The following is an 880-nucleotide window of genomic DNA, read 5'->3' on the forward strand; positions in this document are numbered from 1 at the left end:
GCAGACTCAGATATAAAGGCTGAGAATCCCATAGGATAGGTGTGTATTTTCCATGGTATTTTCACTGCATTTGGGGTTCGAATGAAACGGTGAAACTACAGCAGGAAATCTGATAGAAATTGTAACGATTCATTCTAGATAATCCAGTCCCTATGTCGCATAGGCCTATCTAAGAGTGTCAACGATGAACTGAAATACTTAAGAAACTTTACTTTGTAGGATTTGGCCGGCACTTGTTTTCCACCGTGAGGCAATTAAATTAAGCACTCAAATTCCTGCCCAGACTCTCAAACTTTGTTTAGGCTTGAATGTGATATGACCGTATCTGTAGGCTACTAAGGCATAATTTTCCTTACTTTCTGGCCAAAGTTTTCTGATACAATTTTCATGGTGGTGGTCATGGTCATAGGCATAACAGCGCATCTCACAAACTGACTCATCTTTTTTCCTCTTTCCCTCAGATGTGTATGTGGACGGGCTATAATCATGGCTCCCCCTCCCTGTATGAGGTTAGTCTGGGTGTGGCTGTGGATGCTGCTGCTGGTCGTGGTTTGGCTCCCTGTCGCCCTGGAGAAGTGCATCTTTGATGAGGTCCAGTCCTCAGTCCGGGTGGTCACCACCCCACCCGCTCGCCGGGAGAACCGCCTCCCTAAAACAGCCGCTGCCAGAACCAACACAAGGCCTCAACACAGAAGCTCCAAAGGTTCAGAAGACGCAACTCAACCCAGCTCCGCTCACTCTGGCCAGATGGAGTCGCCGCCTCAAACCGGGGGACACACCAGGACGCTCAGCGAGCTGGCCCGGCCCACTGGCCCTCCGCAGCCAATCAGGATCCAGACCTGGGTTCCGAGGGAGAGCCCCGTCCTAACGCAGCCCGAGA

The 880-nt window shown here is 50.5% G+C and overlaps 1 protein-coding gene across 1 annotated transcript in view; it reads left to right on the forward strand.

Annotated features, from left to right (window-relative positions):
- Positions 1–486: 486 nt before the first annotated feature.
- Positions 487–880, forward strand: part of cirop (ciliated left-right organizer metallopeptidase) — a gene marked incomplete at both ends in the record, with an annotated part of 6,996 nt that continues 6,602 nt past the window's right edge. The window contains one exon of the mRNA XM_084461169.1: positions 487–880. This exon is cut by the window's right edge and continues 60 nt beyond it. Coding sequence (XP_084317295.1) covers positions 487–880 — 394 coding nt within the window.

This window comes from Borostomias antarcticus (assembly GCF_949987555.1).
Source record: "Borostomias antarcticus genome assembly, chromosome: 37".
In the NCBI taxonomy this organism is placed as follows: domain Eukaryota; kingdom Metazoa; phylum Chordata; class Actinopteri; order Stomiiformes; family Stomiidae; genus Borostomias; species Borostomias antarcticus.